We start from the raw sequence: 24,099 nt of genomic DNA, 5'->3' as shown, positions 1-24,099 counted from the left end.
ACGATGTGGCGTTTGCGCGTGTGGAAAAGCAATGGCAAAAATAATTCAATTACCAAACCGAATCGAACTGCATGAAGTACAAGGGGCCAGTTTTTTTTTCGCTGTAGTTATGTTTTGTTTTGCAATGCAACCGTTACCACGCTGTAAGATGGAAAGATAGGATTTAAAGGTTTCGTGTTTTTTCACTGAAACCCACGTCCACCGATAACCGGGCTCAGTTTGGCCACGAGTGTGTGCGAAACATATTATTAAGAGATTTTACATTCAATTAAACGAGTCAGGATCGTAAACATTTTTACGGGCCAGCAAAATATGAGCACCAGGTTCCACGAACCATCTCGCTTTTGGACTGGTTTGACTGGGGAGAAAGAGAGAACGAGAGAAGGCAAAGGAAGAAGGGTGAAATGTGCTTGAGGGGTGAGCTTTTACACTCGTACGTCTGCACGTGAAGACAATTCACACCATCGTGTTTCAATGTTTCGGTTTATTTTTCTGACCAAACGTGACGTGTCGGGTGAATGCGTGATTTAAACTCCACACGAGAAGTAAGTCCTTCGCAAACTTCACACGCGAAGTACATAAGTGTTGTAGCTTTAGTAAACTGTTGCCTTCACCATCGTTGCAATTGAATAAAAATGTCCCGGTACTGATAAAGAGATCAGTTTGGGTTTTGTGGGAGTATGTTTCGTTCGATAGGTAATTGAAGTGTTGTGCAAAATTAATTTATTGAGATGAGTCTTTCAAAGGAATATTCGGCGAAGAACCGTTCGAATTGCGAGTCGGTTTTCAATGAATAATTTTTACGCTTCTTAGATCTGTGTAGATTAATGAATTTTGGAAGATCTTCATTATCCAAAGATTGATGATTTGAAACTTTGTACGCACGATTCTCGAATTCTCGAATACAGATTCTCGAGTCCTTGAAGTGATTAAATTTTATCTTCAGTCTTGCGAATTTTTGAAAAGATTCATGAATCCTCAAAGTTTTGCGAGTCCCAAGAAATTAAGGTGGAAATCAGATTCAACTTACACTATTTAAGTGTTCTTTTATAAAAGTTTGCTTCGAGAGGAAGATGCTCTGAAGGATGTTTAGCACTGTATGTATGGAAGAATAATGGAGGAGCCTCTATAAGGACATCGAGCTCTGGTCAGGTCATTCTAATGGCAACGGGCGACGCAGCCCCGAAAGTCCTTTAGGGTCGTCCAAATATACAGAAGAGGCAGGATAGATCCAAACTGAGATGGAAAGATGCCGTTGATGCGTCCGCCAGAAAGCCCAGGATATTGCCAGACCGTGAGAGAACACCTGAAGCATGTCAATACCTGAAGTAGTAAGTAATTAAGCTTTGAAAACAATATTTTTATAGTTAGTACTTCATTTAAATGATGTAAAATTTAATTGAATACGTTATCGATCAGTCATTTTTCGATTCATGTTTTAAGTCGAACTTCTTACATGATTATTTTCTTGACTTATCTTCTCTCAACAAGAACAGAAAAAAGTTTTACATTAGGTTGGATGGAAAATTCTTTACCATAACAAAAAAAAACTCATCACCTTCAAACAGCATCGCTAGACACTATTTAAAATGAAATCATTCCAACATGATTGAACTCAATAGCATTCGGAGTTCGATTTGAAGCGTTCGTTCGTGAGTAAATTTCGTGTCTATTTCGTTTTGCAGTTTCTTCCACTTAGGGGCATGGGGACGATGAAAGTTAACCAACGGCAAACCCACCGTATCACCCCAATTCCCCGTCCGACACCCGACACAAATGGGAAAAGCTTCAAGTCATTGGCGACACTTCTCTGTTTCGGTATATTGCCTCCATCGCTGGCATTTCCCCGACTTCGGGCATTTCCACTTGCACGGCTAATCAAAGCTCTTCGTGCTTAATGATATCGCCGCTCGGTGCTCGTGCCGGATTGGTTCATTTTAGATTCGGTTCGAGGTCGGCCGGTGACGAAGAGAGCGGTGTGGACGCAGGGCAGGAGGAAGGTTTGTATTAAGATCTCGCGCGAAACTTTCGCTCCAGTCTGACTAGGAAGACTCGCAAAACCCCGCAAAGAGCAGTCAGCACTTTCCGGTCCGGTTTCGTGGACAGGAAGGGTACGCAATACTTTCGCTACGCAATGGCCTCGAGTGGGTGAGACGGGCCGTGGTGTGTGCGGTGTGGTGGGGATGGTGGGGTTGCGTTACATAAAGAATAATACAATAATATGGCTAATGTAGGCAGACTTGGTGTCGCCTTTTAAGATCAGCACAATTCTGCTTGTCGCTGGTAAGGTTGTACGGTACGCACTAGGGCTTGTACTGCGGCTCGCACAGCCCCACAGAGACACACTTCAATGCGGGAAGGAGTAAGCGAAGGGATGGGTTTTAGCATCTTATTTCCAAGGAAAACGAATGGCACGACTGTCCAGTCGTCTTTATACGCGATTCCGTGTGTTCGAGCAGCTCGCAGTTCTCACGCTTCCCGCTTCGCCTTTCTCGCCTTTCAATCCTGGTGCTGCGATCGAATGTAGATGAGTTGGCACCCTTCGATTGAACCTCATTTTGAAAGGCTCCCGCCCCCTCCCGAAACGAATGAGCATCCTGCGACACGTGCCACCGTGTGATGGAAGCGGAAAACAAACGATCGTTCGCTCGGATAGGGGCCGGCTGGAGAGATTAAACGCTTCACCATTAGGCCGCCGGGTGTTGCCAATACTGCGAGGAAAAATTCGTTGTTTTTTTTGCTTTCTGTTCCCCAACTACCGTCGATGATGGTGATGATGTTGATGAGGAAGATAATGACTGACGATGGTGATGAGGCTGTAAGGAGCAACGTTGCAACGTCAGCATATTCCTAATCAGTTCATCGAACCATTGTTTAGCTGTTTTTTTGTTGTGCCGTTCGAAATTTCTTCGATATTCTCTTCAAAAGGATTCATTTTCCTGGAAAAGTGATGTTTAATAACGCAAAGCAATACGCTGCACTTCCTGGTAAAAGAATGCTCGAGGAATTTTAAAAATTCCCCGAAGGACTTCAACTGTCACTCACTTGGGGCAGGCTTAAGTCCTGCTTTTCGTGGACTAACAAAAGCGAACTGTTTATTCAATTTCAATATGCTGCTTGCAATTGTCCCACAAAATCTCACCCAAGGCGCCATAGCTGGGATACTTTTTACCGGGTAAAAAGGATATACTTCAGTTCAGTTGGGAGAATTTTTTTACGCTCCTTTTCTACCGCCTAACACCGTAGTAACGAAGGCAGATACAGATCCGACGTGAAGCGGGATGCCCGTTTTAGGATAAAAATGACTCAACTTTGCCTTTTGCGACAGGCAGACGACTTCGAGCACCACCAACATCTGGAAGTACTGGCCGGCTCTTACTGTTTCTCTTTTCACCCAGTTTGGGGCAGTTGGAACAAGGGAGAAGGGAAGAGGGATGGGGGAAATAGATTCATTTTGTTTGCCCTCCCCCCTCCCCCCCCCCAAACTGTACCACTTTCTCCACCAAAAATGGTCTCTCCATCCGATGGGAAAGTTTTGCATGTTGTAATGCTAATCTTTGTCGATTGTGGCCTGTGGTGAGTGTTTGAAGGACATTCGCGACGTTTGAGGACTGATCGTCGGCTTACAAGGGTCCCCCAATATCTTCGGGTTGGGTCCATGCGAAACAATGTCGCGACTGATAAATGGCCTTTTCGGCGGGGGGTGTCGGGTGATCGGGTGGGATGGGCCACCAGCAAAAGTGGCCGGCCACACGGTCCGTCCATCCTGGCTGCAATGTGTGAGTGTTTGTGCAAACGGATACAAATGGGTTGCAAACGAACACCCGGCTCCATTTACACATCAGACACCCATTACTAGGATTCCGGCTTTTTTGGGCCAGAATAGCCCGACGTTTGAGGGCGTGTCGGGACAATTTAAGCGAACAAGCGAAATATGCAAACTTTATTCATTTACTCGTTCTCTTTTTTTTGGTGTGTTCATCTTTTTTTTCACCCAACATAGTCTAGTCATGTTTGGTGTAAGTGGATGTTTCAGTGTTCATGTTTTTTTGTTTGCTCTTCATTTGTTTTAAGTGAGACTTTTTAATGAGATTAGCTATGCGAATCGTGACGGTTGATTAACAATGTTTCTAAGTCCCCATTTTGGGTGGGGACTTTATATTTATTGAGTAAATTGCGTTGTCAACAAGAACTGTTTCTCTATGAGATATAATTAAGTTCGTTAATGATTTATTTATGTCTTAAAATCCTACATTAATTTACATTTATTCTTAACAATCAAGCAAAGGCTTTCAAATACAAAAGTTTTGATAAAAAATCAAAATTTTTAAATTCTGTTCCTTTTGAATATTTTAGTATGGTTTCGTTCCTAGATGTTCCTTTCCTGAAAATTTATAAATACAAGTTTTTTTAGCTACCGTGTTGTAATTTAGAACTGTTGTATTCATCTTTTCCTAGAATCAATTTCAAATGAATCCGTTGAACGAGTTACGAACGTAGTATACCTCTCATCCTTTCCCTTTTTCCACAAGCCACACTAGTACAGTAAGCCAGGTCAAAAGGAATATATCATATAAAATTTATTATACCTTTTTTTCCTCCTTCGTCTGGTTGTATTTGCTGAAACAAATATTCCCTACTAAAAAGCACAAAGTAGACGACCAAGCGCTTTACACTAGTAGAGCAATTGCGTCATGAAACCGATAGGAATCTGGAATGCGAAACGATGGACACCAGTCCTAGCTAAATGTGGAGAAGGAAATCCTATGCTACCGCTAAACTCTTCCGACTTCCAACAACCGTTTTTTCGCGATCGACATCGAATGGAGGCGCAATGGTTTGGCCATATGTGGCCGTGTGCAAACGTGCTCTCACATTCCGCTTACACTCGTTTGCTGCGCGTCCATGAATAAATAAGCTTCACTCTCTGGTGGAAATTTAATATGCCTTTTGTTTATTTGCATATTTCATAATTAGAAATGGAGCACCGATGCAAAGGTGTGGAAGGAATGGAAAACTGTGGTTAACAAACGGGTTGGCATCGTGAACGGACCGATCCGTTGAAGATCGTAGTGTTCGGAGTTTGGGAAATTAAAGAATCACGGTACGGTCAGGAAACAGATGGTCTATATGCAACTGCAGTAAGAGAACTTGTACAATGAGTAATCGATATGGGGGAAAAATCAAAACGAACATGGTTTTGCTCGTCGACTGGAGGATGAAATTTATTTGCTAAAAGGTTGTGTTGATTTAATGTTGATTGTGACCTATGGTAGAGTTCTGAAAATACATGATGAAGTAAATGATAGTTTGTAGGAAAAGCCATTTTACTTTTGAAATTATTGCTCTTTCATTTCACAAATTGAGCTCCACGTGTAACAGCACTCTTGGTATGATAATTATTTAATTAATTATCACTAGAAATAGAACATGTCATCTTAATGAGTTGATAAACTTCGATCCATAATGAAGCATTCCATCGAAATTTGCACATTCGATGGTGAATCAATCTGCAACAACTCTGCATGTCGTTGCCTGAAGGTGAATAAGTAATGTCATTATGCAACGCCAAATGTTTACATTTGATGGAACATTATTATCCAAACGCCATGTATATTTAAATCTTTCTTTTCGAGGTTTTCGTGCAAAATTTATCGCTGACCGTTTGATGGAAGAAGCAGATGCAGCTGAAGGGTTCGTAAGGTATTATCGGGAAAATTTCGATCCGTTACGAATCAGCTCATCCGGCCCGAAACTGTCTCCTGCAGTAAATGGCCGTACATAGCCTGGATGATGGAAAATCGATCACAATTAAATAATTGAACGAATTGCTTTTCTGAATGCAAATTATTATCATGACCATCTGGTATGAAAGTTGGCCAGAGAACTGGCAAAAGAAGCTGGGAATGCCGGTTGGTTTTTTATGTGTGACTCCATGCCGTAATACGTTCACACAGCATCATGGATCAATTTTCGGGGTACCAAGTTACTATCCATTTGGCAGTAATCGATAGTCAGTTCTTGGGCTGGCAGTAAATTGTACTTCTGTTTCCGCATCTCGCTGGTAGCGCGCTCTGGTGACAGGTGTTGTCCGGAGAAGTGAAATGTTCGAACAAAATCGAGCCGGACATGCACGAAATGCATCAAATTAGGTAAAGAGAAAGCTTTGGGGGAAGCAAAGAAGAACGAGAGAGTTGTTTGACGCCGGAAGGATGAAAGTGATTCCCAACGAGATAGTTACTGTGTCTGGTTTGACCGGGTTGACTGGTGCAGTAAAGTAGCGATTGCAACCGATTGGTCTATCGTCGCTCGTAGATGGAAATGTTACTTTGGCGTTGGACGGTGGTTGATGATATTACTACGGTACGGTACGGGCTGATGCTTCCGTATTGATGACAGTTTCTGGTAGGGGAAGGATTTGTATTCGGCCAACCTCCACGATGACTTACAGCCATCGCAAAAGCAAACAGATTGTGGAATGCTGCTGATGAGTTCGGTTCGGTAGATGCAACGTTCTATAAATGGAATTGAATTTAAATGAACGAACGCATCGACTGTGTTGTGCCGTATGTTTACGTGCTACAGAACCTTTTAAAGTAAATCTTTTCTATTGCATTTTAATTTTTTAATGTAGAAAAATAATAAATAATGACAATAAATGTACTCAAAGTGCTTCAAAGGTGTATAAAACCAGCAGCACAAAAGTTCGGAACAAATTGTTAAAAAAGTTTTTCAAGCGTAGAAATGTTAAAAGTTTATCCCTCTTGCTATTGGTTGTTCGATAAATTTATAATTATGATGCACTGAAAAGTTAGCCGAAATTTTGTCGTGAGCTGTCAGGAAGATGATTTCACAGTTTACCCAACTTTTCCAAAACTACAAACGCTCGGTTCTAGTTAATCCGTCCGCGAGGTTCCAATGTGTCGATAACAACAACGGGCGCGTATTTCCTTGACATGCCACGTCGTGATACACGAAACGAAACGAAAAGCGTTCCCATGCAGGTAAAGTTGACAGTTTTGTTAGTAGCTAACCTGCTAGCGACAACAACCGCGCAACCGAATGTTGAGGTTTTTGCGTCCCATGTCCTCCCTGACTAATCTGCCGTGAAGCCCGTGATTGAAACACTGGGAACGCTTGGCGGAAACGCTTCAAACTCCCCCAGAGCAACCACACACACTGTGCTCGGTGACCGTGGCAAGTTGCTTCGATTCGATCGTGTACCGTAGCGCATATGATCCTCGGTACGCAAAAACCGCCACAACCAGGACCAGGGTTGTGTCATCACTTCCGTGGTCGTGGCGCTAATCGGAAGGGACGCATATCCATCCGGGCAAAGGGAAGGTTTCGAGTGAATGGCGAAACAGTTCGAATTTGACTGTACAATGCCATCGTATAATTGAGTTTGGAGTTGTGCAACCGGAACCGGACGGTCACGCGGGCACATAAAAGCTTTTCGTCGCTTTTATTTGACTTTAAATTTGGGTCATCAAAATGAAAGGTTTCTTCGGACGGGACCTGACGGTATTTCTGCCGCATCGAGCAGACAAATGGTGGTGGGATGGGGTAGCAATGCAACGTATCATCCGGATGGGCACCATGGGAATCGTACGTGAAGTATGACCATCCCCTTGAGAAGCAGCTTTTAATTTTCTGCACTTGCCACCAGAGGAATGGGGACGCATCTAACGCTCACTGCTGCATATATCGACTGGAAGGTCAGCGCCAGAAAGCCGGTGGTTATTGTTGAAAAGTTGCTCGAAAGGATAAACTTGCAGAATCCGGTCAGAATGTTGGCGTTGGTCCTATTGGGACATTTATACTACGAGATCTAAGCGCAAAGCTTTGTAATCGAAATTTCCAAGAATTCGTCTTTTCACGATTTCAAATCATGCAATCTCCATGGAGTAATTCTAAAGGGAGTAAAATTTGATGTTTAGAGACTCCAAACTCCCAAAAATGATTAAACCAACCTTTAGTAGTGATTTGGTTTAGCAAAAATTTATAGCATTTTATGCATATCTGCAATTCAATGAATCTTGCCATCGGAAATCCTCAGAATTGCCTCCCCCTAATCTCCATGTGACAGCCAAACTGCAGCATACATGTGCACGGACCGTGCACAATGGTGCAATCCTGAAGACGATAGTGGCACCTACTTATGTCCGTATCTATTTCCAACGTATCTTTTGGACTGGTGGGTGGCCTGTTTAACTCTCCAACTATATTCGGCAGAAGGCCAGGAATTCTATTCTTTTCATGTGTTTGTTTTTGTTGTTGTTGTTGTTGCTGGTGGTTTTATTTCCTTTGAGCGTAATGGAAATCAGTCGGTGAAAAAGAATTTCTCGATGCCCGGTGGTAGTGGTCCACCAAACAAATGGGCATTGCTGTTAAGGGGGGGGGGGGGGGATTTTTTTGCCGCCCATGACTATAGTGTAGGGTAGTAAAAGCGATAGTATTGGTAGTAGTAGCGGTAGTAAAATTATTTCTGTCCTAGTTTTGAGCGAATGTGGAAATGTCAGAGCGTGTGGGAACATTTCGGAAGGGACAATTTGTTAGAAGGATATCAGAGCACGTTCCGAGGTGGAGATGTTTCTCTGCTCCATCGAGAAGGATTTAATGAGTGTGAGAATGCCAAGGATTCCCCTTCCGGAGAATTGAGCTACTGTTTTCTAAGATGAGTGTCTGCCAAAGTGAGTTCCATTGAGTGTAACGGAATAGCCTTTGGAACGTCATTTGAAATTCAAATGTAGAAATCATGTGTTTTTTTTAAATTTTGTTAATGAAACATATTTTAGAGAAAACTTAATAAAAGTGTTGCTATTTGCTAAAATATTTAATTATTAATGTTTATGATTTTAATAAAAACAATAGTAGATACAAAAAGAATAACTTAGGTTTTTTTAAACTACTACCTTTTAAGGAATCTATTTATGAAATAAGAGAAGAATTCATCGCCTTTAACGGTAAATAGAAAAATAAACAAACAAGTTTTAAAATTCAAGCGATGCATTTTTAATATGCAAATTTAATATTTTGAATTTAACACGATGGTGCAATCCGCGTGCGGCAAGATCTTTAAATCTTGTTTGTTGTTTAAAATCAACAATCTGCTAAGATCGCAATCATTAAGATGATATCATATCGCGCTATTCATTGCGTTTCCAGAAAACATCCATCCCATCGTTTTGCGCCAATTTCGCCATCCAAGCATAGTAGGAAAATTGTTTATGAAAAACACAGTTTGACAGGTAGCGGAAAATTACCCACACCGTAGCTTTGATCCCGGGGACAGAGTGGAAAAATGATGGAACAACATCGCTCGCTTCATTTCCAGCTGATTGCGCGCTAGCTGACGGATGCCTTTGCCGACATGCTTCCTGCTATCATGCGGGGGAAATTGCGATTGCCGGAAGGGTAGGGAATGGTAATGGCGGTTTGTTTTGGTATCCAATTTCCCGGCATTTCGTAGGCATCCGATGCGTCCCCGCACGGTACGGCAAACCCAGGGTTACATTTGACAGCTCGTGTACGCGGCTCGGACGCAGCCGCGGAACATTTGACGGTTGTGGCGCATGTCAGGTGCAACTATTTTCATCCGTTTCCTCATCAATACAAACCATTTTTTCGGGCGACCTAAGAAAAAAGGGCCTCGGTTTTGGTGAACTGGCCGTACAATTGGTGGTGTGTTGTGTGCGTTTTTTCCATGGGATTTTTTGGTTGATATGCCTGAAAGGTTGATAGGTGATAGGTTTAAAGGAATACTGCAAGTTTAAAGATGAAGATCACAATTAAAGACAATATCCGTCTGATTCCGATACACCATCCAACGGAGTAGTGTTTTCTTTGAACGATGCATTAGCAAACGAACGAAACATCTTCCAAAAGGTGGCCTAAAAAGTGTAAGTCAAACTGTTAGACGCTAGCGGTTGTTGCCAGAACGGATCGATAGTGTGAAAAGTGAAGCGCGAGCTTGAAACAAACAGTATCCATCTGTAGCAAAATCGAAACGATATACCTTAAGCGGGGAGAATCCAAGCGCAATGGTTGCCCTACAATATGGTAGCCAGTAACGCTAGACTTGGGGGCTCGGTTTTACGTGCGTAAACGATAACGGAAACAGCAGCCAGTCGGAACACATTCGCGTTCGGAAAAGGGGTTGGCAAAAGAAACCGAAAAACTCTCGACAGCGTAGGGATTTGTGTGGAGAGATAAGAGTGTTTTTGCTGCGACATCCACGGCGTAAAATCAGCACCAACATTCCAACATGTCGGTTCAGGTGAGTAATCCATTCTGTGGGCACGGAAACAAGTGCTTTGCTCCGTTGGACAGCTAACGGATAATCATCGCGATACGAATGGTTTGAGTATGGTGTACTTGTGCCAAAGAACGATAAGATAAACGGGCTGAAAGCGAAGTATTTGTGTCTGAGTCGAGTGGTAGCGAGCGAGCGGTTCATTCAATATGGTTAACAGGTTGTGCATTATTGCATTATTGCACGTTCCTTCAATCAGTCAGTTAGCGGAAGGGGTGGTCGATCCCAGTTCCACTTACATTGTCATTTACATCATTCACGTGTAGTATATTGTTTTACCAAAGCTATTGTTTTCGATACCTTAACTATCTAGAAAGGCTTATGATTATTTAAATTTAGCACACCCCATACTGATCTCTGCATATACTAAGTAATTTAAAACCACCCCATTAAAACTTAAAAAAAAAAAACCGCATCTAAACAACCCCTAAAAAATCGGATCATGAACTCATCATTATTCGCGTAAATTTAGTCGCAAATATTCGTAAATTACACCAGACCGATACATTGTTCCACCCACTTAATTATGTAGCTTGGAATGGGCGCGAAACCTTCATGAAACACGTGAATCGTAAAAGAGGCACCCTTCACCCCCGCGGAAACCACAAAACGAATGCGCTAATCACCCACTATCATCCGTTTGTGGTGGTATATGAACAAAAAGTACATAGAGGAACATCTTCAACCACCACCACCACAACTCAGCGGAGAACACATTGAATTTCCCTAGACATTATTATAGGGCTAGATGGGATGATTCTATTTCGGTAGAACATTGGGGGTAGTTTTATGAATGAGCGGAGCATTTTATACCACCCCACCCTTTGTGCGGTAGTTACCTTCCGCTAGCAGCACTTTATTAGCGAAGACAAATTGGCGGGCATGAGGCGGGTTTCACCGTGCGCAAGCGTAATCGCGCAACGATGCGAAACGCAACAGAGCGGCAAACCATTGTCGAAGGTTTTAGAGGTTCAGTGGAGCTGATGGTGGTGATTGTTTACAAGACTGCGCACACACGAACCGCACTTGCTCTCTTTCGGCGCTGAGTGTGGCTGTGGTAAGATCGCGAATCGACGCGCATATACAGTTAGAAGCTGATCGTGAGCGCGATGAGCAGCAGCAGCAGCAACTACGCGTTCGTTTGCGCGCAATTCGTGTCGGTTTGATTAGACGTCGGACGCCTCCCCGCAAGAAGGGAATGATTGTGTACCGGGGGAGACCCGACCCAGGCAACTAGCACATTTTTGTAGCCGTCGCCGCCTTTTGAAGCGTCGTTCAATACGAGTTTGCGTTCGTTAGGTGATTTGTGGGTGATTGTAAAACGAAAGAGCGTCATAACGATCGATCGTGTTAATGTGAAGTTTTGCGGTAATAAAACGATCGTTGTTGCCCGTTTGCTCTGTTCTGGGCGGATCTTTTGTACAGATGACGCGATATAAGCAGGCGCAGTTTGCGGATGAGGATAGCAGCAGTATCGGATCGATACAGATCAACGAGACGACCCGCAGCCCTACGATGCACATTCGTTATCATGCTGCACGTGGCACCTCGCTGTGGAATGCTCGGAGCAAGCTGGAGAAGGTACTGCTGTTGCTGCTGGCATTCGCGATCATACTGATCGTCGTGCTGAGCAGTCTGCTAGCGAATGATAGTACGCGCATCCTGCACGTACGTCCTCACGTTGGTTCGGGTAAGGCTGGTGGACGAATGAGTGTGGCGTTACTCCGGTGTAAGTTTACTGACATCCGTTTCCCGTGTTTTTTCTGCAGACCCGTTCGGAGTGGATGAACAGCTGCCCTGCCTCAATCAGCATTGCATCTTCGCGGCTAGCGAAATACTGCACTCGATCGACTGGAGTGTAGATCCGTGTGACGATTTCTACGCGTTTTCCTGCAACCAGTGGATCCGAAACAATCCCATCCCGGAGGGTAAGTCAATGTGGGGCCTGTTCGGGAAGCTGGAGCAACAGAATCAGCTAGTGCTGAAGAATGCCCTCGAACGGCCACTGGCCGAGTTTAAATCGAAGGCAGAAAAGAAGGCCAAACTGTACTACCAGTCGTGCCTGGATGAGGACGAAACGATGGAGAAGCTCGGTGCGGAACCGCTGCAGAAGTTGCTGCGCCAAATCGGTGGCTGGAATGTGACGGCCAATGCGAGTGGATTCGATGTGCAGCGGTGGTCCTTGCAGCGTACGCTGCAAACGCTACAGATACGCTACAACATGGGTGGATTGTTTGGGTGGGCGGTCGGTGAAGATGATCGCAATTCTAGTAAGCATATCATACAGGTAGGTTCGGTAGGAAGCCATGGAAAGGAGTTTGCGTTTTGACTTGAATCGTGCCCCGCATTAATTACAGATCGATCAAGGAGGACTGACGCTTCCATCACGGGATAACTATCTCAACAAAACCGCGAATGCGAAGATATTGACTGCCTACTTGGAATATATGACCAAGGTTTCGGTATTGCTAGGTGCAGACGAAACGGACGCCCGGCGCCAGATGTTGGAGGTGATTGAGTTTGAGACGAGGCTTGCCAACATCACCACACCGCAGGATATGCGTCGAGATGAGGAAACACTCTACCATCCCATGACGCTGGCAATGCTGCAGGAAAAGGCACCGTTCATTAACTGGCAGGAACATTTTGAGGAAGCGTTCCGGTTGGTACGTCGAAAGATTACCGAGAAAGAGCGAGTTGTGGTGTACGCTCCGGAGTATCTCGAAAAGTTGAACATCTTGATGAAGGAGTACACCGCTACGGATGAGAAGAAGATGTAAGTGGTGTTACGCTGTAAGGATGCGTGATCTTAGTTGATATATTTTGTTCTGTTTTAATTTCAGCATACTGAATAACTATCTTGTGTGGCAAACTGTACGGACACTGACTGCTTGCTTATCTAAAGCATTCCGGGATGCATACAAGGGTCTGCGGAAGGCCCTGATGGGTTCGGATGGTGGTGAGGAACTGTGGAGATACTGTGTGTCGGATACGAGCAATGTGCTCGGTTTCGCTGTCGGTGCCATGTTTGTGCGGGATGTGTTCCATGGTGACTCGAAACCGCAAGCCGAAGACATGATCAATCAGGTGCGGGATGCGTTCAAGGAGAACTTCAAGAATCTGGGATGGATGGATGCGGAGACACGCCGTCTTGCAGTGGAGAAAGCTGATGCGATCAGCGATATGATCGGGTTCCCCGATTACATCCTGTATCCGGAGGAGTTGGACCGAAAGTATCAAGATTTGACCATTGATCCAAAGACGTACTTTGACAACAACATCAACTACAATATCTACAGCTTGAAGAAGAACCTTGAAAAGCTGGACCAACCCGTTAACAAGACCAAGTGGGGCATGACACCGCCGACCGTAAATGCGTACTACACACCGACCAAGAACCAGATCGTCTTTCCGGCCGGCATACTGCAGAATCCGTTCTTTGACATTAAGAACTCGAAAAGTTTGAACTACGGTGCGATGGGTGTTGTGATGGGACACGAGCTAACACACGCATTCGACGACCAGGGGCGGGAGTACGATAAGTACGGCAATCTACATCAATGGTGGAACAATCAGACGATCGAACGGTTCAAGAATCAGACGGAATGTTTCAACAAGCAGTACAGTGCCTACCGGATTACTGGCAAAACGATCAATGGAAAGCAAACGATGGGTGAAAACATTGCCGACAATGGTGGCCTCAAGGCGGCATTTCATGCGTACATTAACAACGAGAAGAATAGCTACACGGACACGGACACGTTGCCGCTGCCGGGTGTGAATATGACCCATCGGCAGCTGTTCTTTGTGTCGTTCGCCCAGGTCTGGTGTTCGGCAGTAACGGACGAAACAACAACGTTGCAGATCGAGAAAGATTCACACTCACCGCCGAAGTATCGCGTGATAGGACCATTATCTAACCTGAAGGAGTTTTCCGATACGTTCCACTGTCCGCTCGGTACGGGTATGAATCCGTTGGAGAAGTGCATAGTATGGTAAGGCTTTTATTATTGCACTTGGTGGTACAACAAAGGATTTGCGTTCTGCAGCGGTCTTCTCGTTTGATCCGTGTTTAATTTGTGCATATTTACAAGAGGGTTAATTCCTTCGATATTACTCACGTTATCTGTGTGAGTAAGTTCTATATCTTGCTTTAGGTTAAACGAACTACTCTAAGATCATAATATGCCTGCCATAGAATGGCTTACTAAATCTATTTTTACAACGTAGCCGTCGTCGCCGAATAGCCAGAAAAAAGGTTTCTTGTACCACAATGAACCACCAACAAGGTCCGATCCAGATGAGATTCGATTCACGATCTTTACCTGATCGCCATTGCAGAAAACCTGGACTTGGACCATTTCATCGATGCCAAATTAGTAATGAAAAGGACACGACGTACGCACAGTAATGGCGATGCCTACTAGGCAATTGACTACCTTAGCATTTGCGTGTAAGATTTCTAAGTCAAAGACAGCAACCAAAAATTAAGTAAGTAAAGCAAAAAGGACGAACAGCGGAGCAAAAATAGTCTATTTTATTACATCTTTTTCTACACCGCGCTATGGAGTGGTGAGTGTTGAAAGTGCATTTTTCTTTTGTATTTCCTTAATTCCTTCTATTGGAAAAATCAAACAAACCAAACGAAACACACAAACACACTTAGAGTTAATAATACGTTTATAGTGCGCGAAACGTTCATTATTGTGATTGTATCTTAAAAGAAATGAGTAAGAAACAAATTAAGTAAGGCCAACAATTCGTCTACCATTCGTACTGTGGGAAAGGGAAATGGAAAGGCGTTTGCCAAGGATGGCAAAAACAAGGGGGAGGATAGCAGCACAGGAAGAAATGAGGATGATGTGGTAATCAAATGATACAGAGGCTTGTGATGAGATGGGTAACATAAGTCGGAAAAACGAAAGGGAATGGAAAATAAAAATCATGTGAAATCCTATTAGTAAACAGTATAGAAATGTACGTTCTGTGAGGGAAACATCAAAATGAAATAAAACTTATCCTAGATTGTACAACTGTTCAATTTTGTCCTGTGTTTGGTTGTTTTATTTCTATTTCCCCTTTTATCGATGCTAACCTTGCCAAACAACTCGCTCGATCCAGCCAAGAAATGGTGCTACCTTGATGAAGCGAATCTTCGTACAGGTTCGCTCGAGAACAATGCCAACCAATCGATAGTACCGGCCACCATTCGGGTCCTGCTGCATCACGACCGGCGCCAACAGCTCGCTGTAGCATCGTTGTGTCCCCTGGGACGGTTCACTTCGACCATCTCCGGACCGACCTTCCGATGCGGTCCAGGCCGTCACCTCCGCTGATTCGATCGATTTGTCACCGGACGAAACATTCACGGCCGAGTAGAGAAAGATGTTCGGCACCGTATCGCTTTCGGCACCTCCGGTCCAAAGGCACACAAACTGACAGGTGGACAGGCTGAGAAATATCGTTTCAATTTTCAGCCACACAATGGCAAAACAAATCAATTCCGAACGATTGACGATTTGGGTATGGTACTGGTACCATGTTGGTACAGGTTGGTTCCACCATACTTACGGTACGCTTCGATTCAGTTCGATTAGCGCGAGATTGCTTTGGTCTTTCTCCTTTTCCTCCTCATTTCCGGTGTCCGGGTCCACCGACGGTGTCCTTTTGTTGACAAAATTCGGGTGTTGATTAAACGTCTTTATGGGGCAGTGTATTGCCTGTCCGGCCACCTCCAGCAGGATGAATTGCTTAGCGAGGGCTGGAAAAATTTTGCAGATCTTCACCATGTGAGTGTTCCGGACCGTTTTGTGATTTATTCGAAATTGGTCGATTTATTATGTTGCGGTGCGTTCTGATGTGTGTACGCATCACACACAAACACAGATCAAGAAGAAGCGGTTCTTACCTGCGCTCCGATAGCAGCTGGCCGGTGCCAGTAGAAAGCGGTCACTTATCAGAACGGCGAAGCAATCAATCACCAACCGAGCGTACCGGCTCGAAATGCCACCGATATGGACCGGCCGTACGACTGATGTCAGATATGAGAAGTCCTCCTGCCCGAGGCATCTTTCTCGATACGATTGACACACTAGCACACAGAAATAGGAATCAATTAATGGTTTGATGAGTATGAGTTTGCAACAGGGAATTCATACTTTCTTCACTAATTCTTCCAGGAAGTGGAGTCGTGGATGTTTTGTGTCCGTTTGGAAAATTTAGAGATGGTTGTACCGTTTCGGAACTAACCACGGATGTAATCCACCCTAGGTACTTGGGAATGTTGATGAATCCGGCTAAACTTTTCGTATTGCATCGAAATGTTGTCTGCCCGTCAGTTTCCTCTCGTACGCCGGAGAACGCTACGATACCAAGCGCTGTCCAACTGCCATTAATGTTGGCCACGAACGCACCACCACTGTCACCATTACAGACGTTAGTCCCTGTGGAAAACCACCACCAAACAAGTAAAAAGCAACGGCATTGTTTGTACGAACGTGAATGTTGGGAAAACTTTATCGACACAACGGAGTGTCTTAAAATGAAGTGTACAATTTAGTGACGAATTCTCAACAAAATCTTTGAGGAGTTGGTGAATTTGTGGAAATTGTTGAATGGCATCAAGATACATTCATTTTTGTTACAATACTCACAATTGGAGATACTTCAAAGTATATTGATGAATGTCCTTAATATTGAAGAAATAAATTGCTATGAAGCTTACCATTTTGCAATCCAGCACAGAACATCCCATCGTACAGGACGGGGCCGAAGAGTGAGGAATCACTTTCAAGACACCGGATGTAGCTGACCACTGGTATCGTGGATGACCGAAGTGTCCTGGCCGGGGCATCATGCTCCGTCAATCCCCAGCCGGCAACAATACCAAATTCTATCCCCTGCAGTGCATTTTCCTCCGTCGGCAAACAGATCGGCTGTACGAACGGTCCAAACTCAACGATGGTCCTTAGCGTCAGCAGGGCAAGGTCATGCCGTGGTGAACCAAGCGTAAAGTTATCGTGGCGGTAAATCTTACCGACCGTATGCTCCTGGGAATGGCGGGCGAGTGTAAGCAGATCGTACAGTCCCACGCGAACGATCAGCTCATCCGCTGCTATCTGATAACCGCTGGGAGCCGTGACGCAATGGGCAGCTGTAATTACCGTCCGTTCGCTTACGATAAAACCGCCGCAAGCGTACGATATGGAGAGGTGTTGCTCCGTACGGTACAGTGCCACATGCCACGGAAACTGACCAGGCCAACTCGACTGACCGTAGGTGATGGTACCCGGTGCGGCAATAGGTCGTTTGCCACAGACACTATTGGCACCGATTGGATCGATTTGCCAGTGGATGGCAAGCGATAGTAATGTGAGCAAAATACACTTGCGATGCACCGACCCTTTACGCATGATGGAACTGGTTTGACTGACAGCAGAGGTTAAGGTTGCCCACAGCGGGATTTTATTCGCGGGAGGTTTATCGATCAAGATGTGATAGTGCGAGACGCACTAGAAACTTTACAGGAAAAACCCGAATAGTAAACAGATTGTAATTTATTTACAAGAAATTATTTCATATTTTAATTCTTTAATTTTTAGTTTTAATAATTTAATAAAAAGATTGTCATTTGTGAAATTTTTAACATCAAAAGGCACACCAAACCTCTGGCTAACAATTCATTCGATTTGCATTCGATGCTATTAAGGAACTATTATGGGAAGCAACCAGCCAAACGGAACTCCCGTCCGTTCCCCAAGAGGATTTGACGTTGAAATTCTTGAACATTGCTTTCCGATTCCGTCTCTCCCGTTTTACCCTTCCGTCGTTACATTCCATCATTGTCCATCGTACGGCGCGAAGGGATGGAAATAAATTTGTTTACCGATTCCGATCCCGGGCTGTCCGGGTGCGTTAGTGTTGTCGAATGCGGTCCGAACCGGACATCAGTGTGAAGGCTATGGTTCGGTAATTTTCTCACGTTTTTCTGATAAAACCACCTGGTGGTTAAGGCTGGGCAAGTATGGGTCGGTATGGAAGAAGGACGCAGTCCAGGCGAAAAGCTACCCAGGGCAGTGATTGTCAGAATGGATTGGTTTGGGCATGCGGAAGAATTTTTCCAACGATGTCCCTCCTCACAGCGGAGAAGGAGTCCACGGTCGCTACTGGAATGTGGAATCTGGAAACGTGTAATGGAACGTGCAACAATTTGTTGCCCCACTGGTGGGTGGAGTGGAATCTACAGTGAAGATGTACGGCAGGGTTCTTGAGTTGATTTTTTTTTTGCTTCTGCACTCGGTTTTGTTATCGCATCAGGGTTGCGCCGTGCATTCCGATGCTTCTGTCTTGACTGTTTCGAAACGGCTAGGAGATGTATTTGCTACAATTTTTCCCAAACACACACACACACACACACAGATGGAGAATGTTGAACCAGATTGGGAGCACTGAGGTTTCTACCGTTGTACCGTTTTGGGGAGGTATCGATGAGAACCGCCCCCGGGAATACGGTTTAGAGCGACCGTCGGTGTTGAGCTATCCGTTGAAGCTTTCCTCTTCATTAGACTGACGAAGGTAACGAATATGTTATGGTTTTTTGGCCAAATTTTCCCGGCAGGGAAAAAGGTAACTGCAAACGTTGGTGCAGTAAAAACACACATCATTGAAATGGGAGGCACGCCCGGGCATTGGTTGGAAAAACTCCCCCAAGTGCACCAAAAAACCATCGTTCATGATACGTGGTTTTGTGTTGGCTATGGGGTGAGTGTAATTTTTTTTTTGTACGTGAGTTTGTATGCTATGTTAGCTTTCAACGATGGATTGGAGAAATATGGGCGAAAAGGGTGAAGCTAGACAAAACCATTCGTAGGGATTATCTATCAATTTCAAATTTAACTAACGAACAGTTTGCAATCAATAGTTACCTTCGATTCGATTTATTTTCACAGTTGTTATCTCTCGTTGGGTTGGTTAGCTTAGTTGGGATATACTTGTGCTAACGGGGGGCAATGAATGAAGGACATACAAAGGGAGATTTTGGGAGGATGCAGATGATGCTTGCGTCATACCATATCAATGCAAATGCATGTTTGTACAGCAATGTTTACACACAGATTTGATTAAGCTTTTGAAGCTCTTTGCTTAATTTAATTAGACTAATTTTACATTGGTTTCAACGTGCAGATTAGAAAGAATTTTAATTTGATTTTATTGATTATCCTTTATTTATACATTTATATCCAATGGTACTGTGAACGGCTTCAGAAGATCGAATATTTTTTTCCTCTAAACGGCCAAGTGTTGTCGTCTCCTAATCCATTACACTAGTCTTTCTGGTGCTTGCCACGGCCACGGAGGACTTGCCACGGCTCCTTTGTCCACGTGTACAACCTTAAAGGACTTTGAGGACTGAGTCGATCGATGCCGTTCAAACGACATGCCTAGAACACCGGAGCCTGGCGAGTCTAATACGCTTTAGGATAATGAGTTCTTCATTATTCTAGGGTTCTTCAACTTCATTATATAGGCTCCTTTATTGTCCTTCCACATATACACATCCGTCTGAGAATCTTCTTCTCGAACGCATTTAAGAGGGTTTATTTATTTTTCGATAGAGTCCATGTTGCAGAGGTGTCTGTGAGTTCAGGAACTACTACATGTATATGTTCAATATACTCCCAGATTCGTTCGTCGCGACAGGTGTTTTGAGAGGGAAAGTCTCCTCAAACTGTAGAAAGACCGATCGCCAGCACCATAGCGCGTATCTCTACTTTAATGTTGTTGTCGGTATGACCCAAAATTGGTAAAGTTTTGGACGACTTCAAAAGTGCGCTCACCTATCTAGGTCGTCATTAACTTGGTTTATGGTTGTGTTGAAGGTTGTGTAGACAGATTAACCCATCTCCTTGACGCAGACCCTCGGTGTAAGGAAAGAGTCCTGATAGAGTAGTATGGAACTCCAAAAAAGATTGTTAGATGATAGTTAAACATTTTGTATTAATGTAATCTTTTTTAAATTTTTCTGTTTAAATATTTTCGTGTAAGCTTTGGCCTCGCTGATTTAGATGACTGTAATAAATTTCCTCCTAAACATGTAGCGCCTGAAGCGAGTTGCGAAACTTACATCATCGAACAATATTCTCTACCTACCGCAGCGCATGGTTTGACAATAATTTTGAAAAATAGCCCCAAGTGCAGTTTTAATGTTCCGGCTCTTAATTTTGCACACGGCTAAGAAGAACGGCGAGTGGTTATTAAAGCGAAAAAAATATCCTCCAGCCTTCCACGACAATGTTGTCCTGTTTGGTCCGATGTTTGCTTTTGGGTTGGGACAACCGTCGCGTTTCTATTGCCACCTGATGATGGTCCGCGTGTTAACGATCCCCATTGTACCGAGCGAGGGGGCGGTCTTGTTGTGGTGTAAATTTTATCGAAAATCATATCAGTTTCCAACGCGTCCGGAAGGGTTTTGTTCAGCGTTCCGGAGCAATATTTTGCTTTATTACTTTCCCATTAGCATCGAAAATTGCACTTTCGGTTGTTGCTGGGTACAACCCGACGGAGGCAGTCGAATGATGAATTGTTTACGGGATGAAACGTTTTTAGATGTTCGTTTACAAGCAACACGGTTTGGCTCAATAATGCAACGCGTGAAGATAAGAAACGGACAGGTTTCTGAGTAAGGCTTTTTTTTTTGGTGTTTGTGTGTGCTCTTGCAGAACGTATTTCGGCACCTCTATCAACTCTCTTGAAGGCGATCGTACGGCTGCCGTACGGAAGATAAGATCCATGAATTATAGCGCCAGTTTTGTGCGATGCATTTTTGCACACGGATGCCTGCAGGGGCAAAGCATCCACGTGATGGTAGAGGAAATTCATCATCTGATCGATTACATGCCGACAATGAGCGATCGGTTGCATTTAAGAATGATTCCTGTGAAGTACACGGTACAATACTGCACCATGGGCAAAACATCTTGTTTATATTTTATTTTACGGTTTATACTTCATCTTAAAATTTGAGTGTTTTTTAACCTAAGTCTTATTAAAAAAACTTTCAATATCCAAACTAAAGTCATTTATTGAAATAAGTTTCCTTCACTAACCTGCGTTTTTTACGAACTCTCTACGGAACCCACCGTGCAGTGGGGGGAAGAAAACACAGATGGGAATATTGCATCCTGATAGTGGGCTGCGAAAGTTTTGTTTACTGTTTTTTATCATGTTAATTTCCGTGGCATGCTTTAATGAGTCTATTAGCATAATATCGTGCCGACATCATAAATTGCACTCGGAATGAGTGGAAGCCCGGCGGATCGGTTAGCTTGGCTTCCTGCATGCTTTGGCCGGAGGTCACGAGTTCTGTATGAAGGCTGCGGAGTAGGAGGGTGCTTGCACTAATGTAGTTGTATTCCCTCATCGGTGGCGGTGTGTTCGGTTTTGGCTTCGACGGTTGCATCTTGGCGCTGTTTGCATTATGCCTGTTGCTTCGGACTGTCGGGTGTTTTGTGTGGTGGTATTTGAGCGGGGGGAAGAGGGGTGGAGGGATGTTTTTCATCGAGGAATTACAACCAATTTAGCTTCCTTTTTTCTTTTCCTTCCATTACGAACGTTCTGGAGAGGATTGGTTCATGTTTTTTGGTACGTATCGATGGACAGGTTTGACGGGAATTTTAATAACGGTCATAAATATGTCACGTCAAAACATAGATTTCGACACGACAGGTACCGAACGGTGGTGGTGAAGATGCGCCCCGGATGAAGGATGAATGAAGGGAACCGGCAGACCCGAAAATGTGCCCCCATTTCAACGAGACCTTTCTGCAGCCGGTTAGATGTGGGGTGTTTCGAAAGCAGAACCGTTTCGGTCATCGGATCGATCATGCATCGGTGTAAGCTTGAGGGCATTAAAGCCAAATCAATCAATCTCGTGTGAGCATATAACTTAAGGTAATAAAGCTATAATTTCCGTAGCATCCCGTTTAGATGCATCTTTCTTTATGGCTAATTCGTATAAGAGATGAAGGATTAGAAAGACAGCGGATGCGGAAATTAAGATGAGGTATTTTAGAGACATTATTCGGAATGTTTTTTTTTCTTTGCTGGTGATGTCGCACCTCCTGGGTATAAAAATCTAACCCCGTCACTAAAATGTTTCTTTAATGGCGGCCAGGATAGCTCGATTTTGCAGGCAATAACAAGGTAAACAAATACAAATTCAAAAATAAGATCGGTTGAGTGTCATTAAATATTGTATAGTTCAAGAAAATCGAGTGTCTTTTTAATTTTTTAAAGAACATACTATTTTTCAAAAAGAAAAATAGCAGTTAATTCGAAAAAAATCTCATTTCGAGGACATTTCCCAAACAAAAAAAATCTTTAATTTTACCAATCTCCTAGGCTCATTTTTGCACCAAATTTTTCCATATAATTCGGTTGGTATCCAACGGATCGCCAATTTTTAACCTGTGGTGGATAGATGGCATCAATGGCTACATTTTCCTATTGGACACCAAGCCCTCAGATGTCCGTGCCGGAAGCTATTCGAGGAACCAAGTTCCTTACCCTGTTTGAGAAAATGTAAAATTTTCCTCATTTTTGAGCAATTCTGCAAAATTTAAAAAAATGATTTATTTTAATGCCAATTGGTTGCAATGTGTTTCGTTTCACTCAAATAATGCTTTAAGTTAGAAAGATAATAAAAAATCAGAAAAAAATTTTAAAAAAATTTTCAACTCGAAAATTTCATAAGGCTTTACCCCTTACGTTTTTTTTGGGAAATTTTACAAAAAAAATTAAATTAATTTATTTTAATGCCAATTGGTTGCAATGTGTTTCTTTTCACTCAAGTAATGCTTTAAATAGAAAAAAGAGTGAAAAAAATTCAAAAAAAACCAAAAAATTCAAAAAAATGAAAATTTTCTAAGGCTCATTTTTGCACCAAGTTTTGCTTATAACTCGGTCGGTATCCAACGGATCGCCAATTTTTAACCTGTGGTCGATAGATGGCATCAATGGCTACATTTTCTTCTTGGACAGCCATGCTCTCAGGTGTCCGTGCCGGAAGTTATTCGAGGAACCAAGTTCCTTACCCTGTTTGAGAAAATGTAAAATTTTAATCATTTTTGCAGCAAGATTTGCCTATAACTCGGTCGGTATCCAACGGATCGCCAATCTTTAACCTGTGGTCGATAGATGGTATCAATGGCTACATTTTCTTCTTGGACAGCCATGCTCTCAGGTGTGCGTGCCGGAAGTTACTCGAGGAACCAAGTTCCTTACCCTGTTTGAGAAAATGTAAAATTTTCCTCATTTTTGCAGCAAGATTTGCCTATAACTCGGTCGGTATCCAACGGATCGCCAATCTTTAACTTGTGGTCGATAGATGGCATCAATGGCTACATTTTCTTCTTGGACAGCCATGGTCTCAGGTGTCCGTGCCGGAAGTTATTCGAGGAACCAAGTTCCTTACCCTGTTTGAGAAAATGTAAAATTTTCCTCATTTTTGCAGCAAGATTTGCATATAACTCGGTCGGTATCCAACGGATCGCCAAACTTTAACCTGTGGTCGATAGACGGCATCAATGGCTACATTTTCTTCTTGGACAGCCATGCTCTCAGGTGTCCGTGCCGGAAGTTATTCGAGGAAGCAAGTTCCTTACCCTGTTTGAGAAAATGTAAAATTTTCCTCATTTTTGCAGCAAGATTTGCCTATAACTCGGTCGGTATCCAACGGATCGCCAATCTTTAACTTGTGGTCGATAGATGGCATCAATGGCTACATT

At 43.5% G+C, this 24,099-nt stretch overlaps 2 protein-coding genes and 1 long non-coding RNA gene across 4 annotated transcripts in view; 1 reads left to right on the top strand and 2 right to left on the bottom strand.

The window, feature by feature from the left end:
• The window catches only part of LOC125761830 (uncharacterized), a 237,481-nt gene that overhangs the window by 6,181 nt on the left and 207,201 nt on the right, over positions 1-24,099 (bottom strand). The gene's annotated exons all lie outside the window — the stretch shown is intronic.
• LOC125761798 (endothelin-converting enzyme homolog) lies at positions 9,625-15,356 on the top strand. Of its 2 annotated transcripts, none has more exons than XM_049423301.1 (5): positions 9,625-10,279; positions 11,741-12,005; positions 12,085-12,602; positions 12,673-13,091; positions 13,159-15,356. In XM_049423301.1, the coding sequence occupies exons 1-5, from the start codon at positions 10,268-10,270 to the stop codon at positions 14,312-14,314; spliced, it is 2,370 nt and encodes a 789-aa protein (XP_049279258.1). In that variant the 5' UTR covers positions 9,625-10,267; the 3' UTR covers positions 14,315-15,356. The 2 variants fall into 2 exon arrangements, with proteins under 2 accessions (XP_049279258.1, XP_049279259.1); XM_049423302.1 differs by lacking the exon at positions 9,625-10,279 and adding an exon at positions 11,357-11,614.
• LOC125761805 (polyserase-2-like) lies at positions 15,355-17,865 on the bottom strand. Its single transcript, XM_049423311.1, has 5 exons — positions 17,040-17,865; positions 16,474-16,758; positions 16,224-16,406; positions 15,887-16,076; positions 15,355-15,766 (listed from the first exon to the last, which is right to left on the bottom strand). The coding sequence occupies exons 1-5, from the start codon at positions 17,725-17,727 to the stop codon at positions 15,406-15,408; spliced, it is 1,707 nt and encodes a 568-aa protein (XP_049279268.1). The 5' UTR covers positions 17,728-17,865; the 3' UTR covers positions 15,355-15,405.

Source organism: Anopheles funestus, chromosome 2RL (genome assembly GCF_943734845.2).
Source record: "Anopheles funestus chromosome 2RL, idAnoFuneDA-416_04, whole genome shotgun sequence".
Taxonomy (NCBI): domain Eukaryota; kingdom Metazoa; phylum Arthropoda; class Insecta; order Diptera; family Culicidae; genus Anopheles; species Anopheles funestus.
The sequence above is the reverse complement of the archived record's forward strand: the minus strand, read 5'-3'. Positions and strand labels throughout refer to the sequence as shown.

Coding starts and splice junctions, on each gene's coding strand:
- LOC125761798 (XM_049423301.1), top strand. Junction 12,006..12,084: donor ACGTCCTCACGTTGGTTCGG/GTAAGGCTGGTG, acceptor TTTTTTCTGCAG/ACCCGTTCGGAGTGGATGAA. Junction 12,603..12,672: donor CTAGTAAGCATATCATACAG/GTAGGTTCGGTA, acceptor CATTAATTACAG/ATCGATCAAGGAGGACTGAC.
- LOC125761805 (XM_049423311.1), bottom strand. CDS start 17,727: ATGCGTAAAGGGTCGGTGCATCGCAAGTGTATTTTGCTCACATTACTA. Junction 16,077..16,223: donor CAGCTGCTATCGGAGCGCAG/GTAAGAACCGCT, acceptor AAATTTTTCCAG/CCCTCGCTAAGCAATTCATC. Junction 15,767..15,886: donor GAACTGAATCGAAGCGTACC/GTAAGTATGGTG, acceptor GATATTTCTCAG/CCTGTCCACCTGTCAGTTTG.